Raw genomic sequence first — 3648 nt, 5'->3', positions numbered from 1 at the left:
TTCAAGGTTGGGCTAATCAGCAAAGCCCATTTCCCTGGAACAACAATTGGCTCACGGTTGTCACATGACCCAAGCTGGGCCAATGAAATTCAGTCCTGGAACTTCTGCAAGTAGAACAAGAAGTGAATGGTCTTCTCCTTTGAGGTTGCTGGGGCTGGTGGGTCCTCACCAGTCATCTTGTCTCCACTAAAGGAAGAGCTGCTCAAGAATGGAGCCACACAGATGCAGGCAGGGCTGAGGGATACCAGGCCCGTAACTAAGTCCTAGAGACCTGGTTCATGGATTCATTCAAGTCAGAAGCCAGACCTACCTCCTGAACTTTTTAGTTATCCATAGTATACAGTTAATACTATCACATACTATTTGAACAAAATGGAGTGTGTTTCTATCACTTCAACCAAAAAGATGCACATTTATTTAATGCTTAATAGATATTGATTGGTTGAGTTAATAGCCATTTTTAGACTTGGGAAATGTTGGATATATTGTATCCTTCAAGTCTACAAAATATCTTTTTCTGCAGAACAAGGTCAGTTGCTTAAATTCGATCTTTGGCCAAGAAGACTGATATGGTCCTAAAACTATGGCCTTTGGTATCAAACCACTGAATTTGGATCCCAGCTCTTCACTTACAAATTATGTGACCTTGGGCAAATTACTTAGAAATCATTAAACAGGAGAAGACTGCAGTAAAAAAAAAAAATGTGTTCCAAATTATTGGAAGATCATTTTTGTGTAGATGATGGATGAAAGGTGGAGAGTCGAAGACAGGAAAGCAATATCAAGATCAGACAACAGAGGATAAGCGCTTCGAGTCAGGTAGCTTCACTTGGGATACAAAGCAAAGGGCAGATTGCAAAAAGTGCAGTAAGACCCAGTAGGAAACTGAATGTGGGCTGTGAGGAAAAGAAGGGAAGAGTCAAAGTTCCTGAAAACTAGTTCAATCATTTTTTATTTTGAAACCCTAAAACAGAAATGTGGTGCGAGGTGGTGGCGCTGCTCTTAAATTCTAGTTTATCCATGGAGTTATTTTAAACACCACAGTCAGTTTTCAGGGTAGACCTCTAGCTTCCTCCCTCTTGAAGAAACTGAGCAACTTCTCACTTCTGGGAGATCCTTCCAGCAGGTGATGCTTTCATGGCTTTGACTTAAAGCTGAGTTCCCAAAGTGTTAAAGGAGTCCAACCAGTGTTATATTAGGTGGTTTTAGGTGGATTACAGAATGACTAGCTGCACACAGACAAGACGCTAAATTACTCTGGATCACACTGGGAGAAAGCTGTTCCCTTTCAGCCCTCTTGATTATTTTGTCAAAGAAAAAAAAATCCCACACGGGGCCTAAAACATCTTTAACACCTCTTTCTAGCACTTGCTAATCGCCTTGTTTAACAGAGAGCATGTCTCGGGCTTAAAACCTTCAAGAGGCCACAATATCTAGCTAGAGCTAAGTAATACTGCTGTGCCTTTGTTGAATTTATTTTTATACATGCTTTCTTTTAATGGCAAGTGGAACTTATTCTCCACTTGCAGTTTATGTCTGGACATCTCTTTTTAAGATAAACTTATTAAAAAAAAAAAGACTATTAAAAGGTAACTAAAGAGATGTGGTACATAGCTATGGCAGGAATAGGGAAAAGGATCTGGCCCCCTCTGGGGCCAGCGGTCCTAAAACATCATCAACGGCGGCACTATGACAAAAGTCTGCTTAGGAGGTGGAGCACTCAGAACATCTTTAAAAGTATATATACCGCTTTCCGTGTCGATAGCGCTCCAGCAAACATGGTGAACGTTCCTAAAACCCGCCGGACTTTCTGCAAGAAGTGTGGCAAGCACCAGCCCCACAAAGTGACACAGTACAAGAAGGGCAAAGATTCTCTTTATGCCCAGGGAAAGCGGCGTTATGACAGGAAGCAGAGTGGCTATGGTGGGCGGACTAAGCCGATTTTCCGGAAAAAGGCTAAAACTACAAAGAAGATTGTGCTGAGGCTTGAATGTGTTGAGCCCAATTGCAGATCTAAGAGAATGCTGGCTATTAAGAGATGCAAGCATTTTGAACTGGGAGGAGATAAGAAGAGAAAGGGCCAAGTGATCCAGTTCTAAGCTTCATATTTTGTTAATATTATGAAGACAGTGAAATTTTGAGGTTATGTTCACTTCATTTGGTTGCAGTTGGGTCTTTTAAGAGGGAAATAAACTAGTGCCATCAATAAAAAAAAAAAAGTATATATACCATGTTTATTTGCTTAACGTAATACCCTCTAGTTCCATCCACGGCATTGCAAATGGAAAGATTTCGGGGTTTTGATGGCTGCATAATATTCCATTGTGTGTGTGTGTGTGTATACATACGTGATATATATATATATCACATCTTTAACATAATCAAATAAAATTAATTTTTAAAAAAGTATATACACCATGCAGCTAAAAGCTTACAGTGAGTAAATGTGCCTACTCTGTGGACAGGTACCACCAGGCCAGAAGCACAGGACGCACCTGCCCTGCAGGGCAAGAATTCCCCAGTACCTGCAGAACCCAGGGCTCTCATTTAACTTCTGTGTGTGTGCGTGCAGTATCCTGGAAGCCCCCGGGGAGTCCAGCTCAATCCCCTAAACAACGCCTTTCCATAAACAACTCAGGAGTTTGGTTCGCTTTTGTTACGAATGAACACGCTCAGCCCCGCCGCTTGGAAATGCTCCTGGTCCCAGACGCGCTCGGCTCGGCGGCGCTTCCTACCGCCCCATCAGCCTTCCCGGCCCCGCGGCCACGCTCCTGCGGAACGCTCCCGCACGCGGGCCGCAGGCACATCTCCGCCACTCGCACAGCAAACCATCTGGCATAGGGATGTTTAATTTCGCAAGCCAGCTTTTGTTCACTGGGTCGACTTTTCAAGGGGAAGGAAAACCACACCTCTGGCCACCGGGGAGCCGTCCAACGCTACCAAACGGCTCCCCCTAGTGGTCTTTAGTGGCCTGTCGCAGGGATTTGTGGATCATTCAGGGCTGGAGGCACAAAGACCATCCAGGCCTGCAGGTTTTGAGGGTCACTGTCAAAAAAGGACACTAAAGGGCGCCTGGGTGGCTCAGATGGTTGGGCGTCTGCCTTCGGCTCAGGTCATGTTCCCAGGGTCCTGGGATCGAGTCCCGCATCGGGCTCCCTGCTCCTTGGGAGCCTGCTTCTCTCTCTCTCTCTCTGTCTCTCATGAATAAATAAATAAAATCTTTAAAAAAAAAAAGGACACTAAAAAACAGCAGTAAAATAGTAAACTGCCAACCGTGTGCAGTTCCTGCCTCCTATGTTCCTTTATTTTGCCAGTGAAGATCATTAGAAAATAAATATCATTTGACATCGCTTGAAACTCATAAAAAGCAACCAAGATGTCCTTCGGGAGGTGAATGGATAAACTCTGGTCCATGCAGACAATGGAATATATTCAGCACTAAAAAGAAATGAGCTGTTAAGCATGAAAAGACACGGTGGAAACTTCAATGCTGGTTACTAAGTGAAGGAAGTCGATCTGAAAAGTGATTCCGATTATCCGCCTTTCTGGAAAAGGCCAAACTATGGAGAGAAAAAAGATCAGTGGTTGCCAAGGGCTGGTGGAAGGGAGGGGTCAAAAGGCAGAGCACAGAGGACTTTTATGGCAGTG

At 44.0% G+C, this 3648-nt stretch overlaps 1 protein-coding gene across 1 annotated transcript; it reads left to right on the top strand.

The window, feature by feature from the left end:
• Positions 1–1747: 1747 nt before the first annotated feature.
• On the top strand, positions 1748–2157 carry LOC118023853 (60S ribosomal protein L36a-like). Its single transcript, XM_035025313.1, has one exon. The coding sequence runs from the start codon at positions 1779–1781 to the stop codon at positions 2097–2099; it is 321 nt and encodes a 106-aa protein (XP_034881204.1). The 5' UTR covers positions 1748–1778; the 3' UTR covers positions 2100–2157.
• Positions 2158–3648: the final 1491 nt, after the last annotated feature.

The sequence above is a fragment of the Mirounga leonina genome, unplaced genomic scaffold (genome assembly GCF_011800145.1).
Source record: "Mirounga leonina isolate KUSES-001 unplaced genomic scaffold, KU_Mleo_1.0 Mir_180, whole genome shotgun sequence".
NCBI lineage: Eukaryota > Metazoa > Chordata > Mammalia > Carnivora > Phocidae > Mirounga > Mirounga leonina.
Note: the sequence above shows the minus strand (reverse complement) of the source record. Positions and strands in the feature narration are given on the sequence as shown.

Bases quoted from the DNA above. Each gene is read 5' to 3' on its own strand.
- LOC118023853 (XM_035025313.1), top strand. From the start codon at position 1,779: ATGGTGAACGTTCCTAAAACCCGCCGGACTTTCTGCAAGAAGTGTGGC.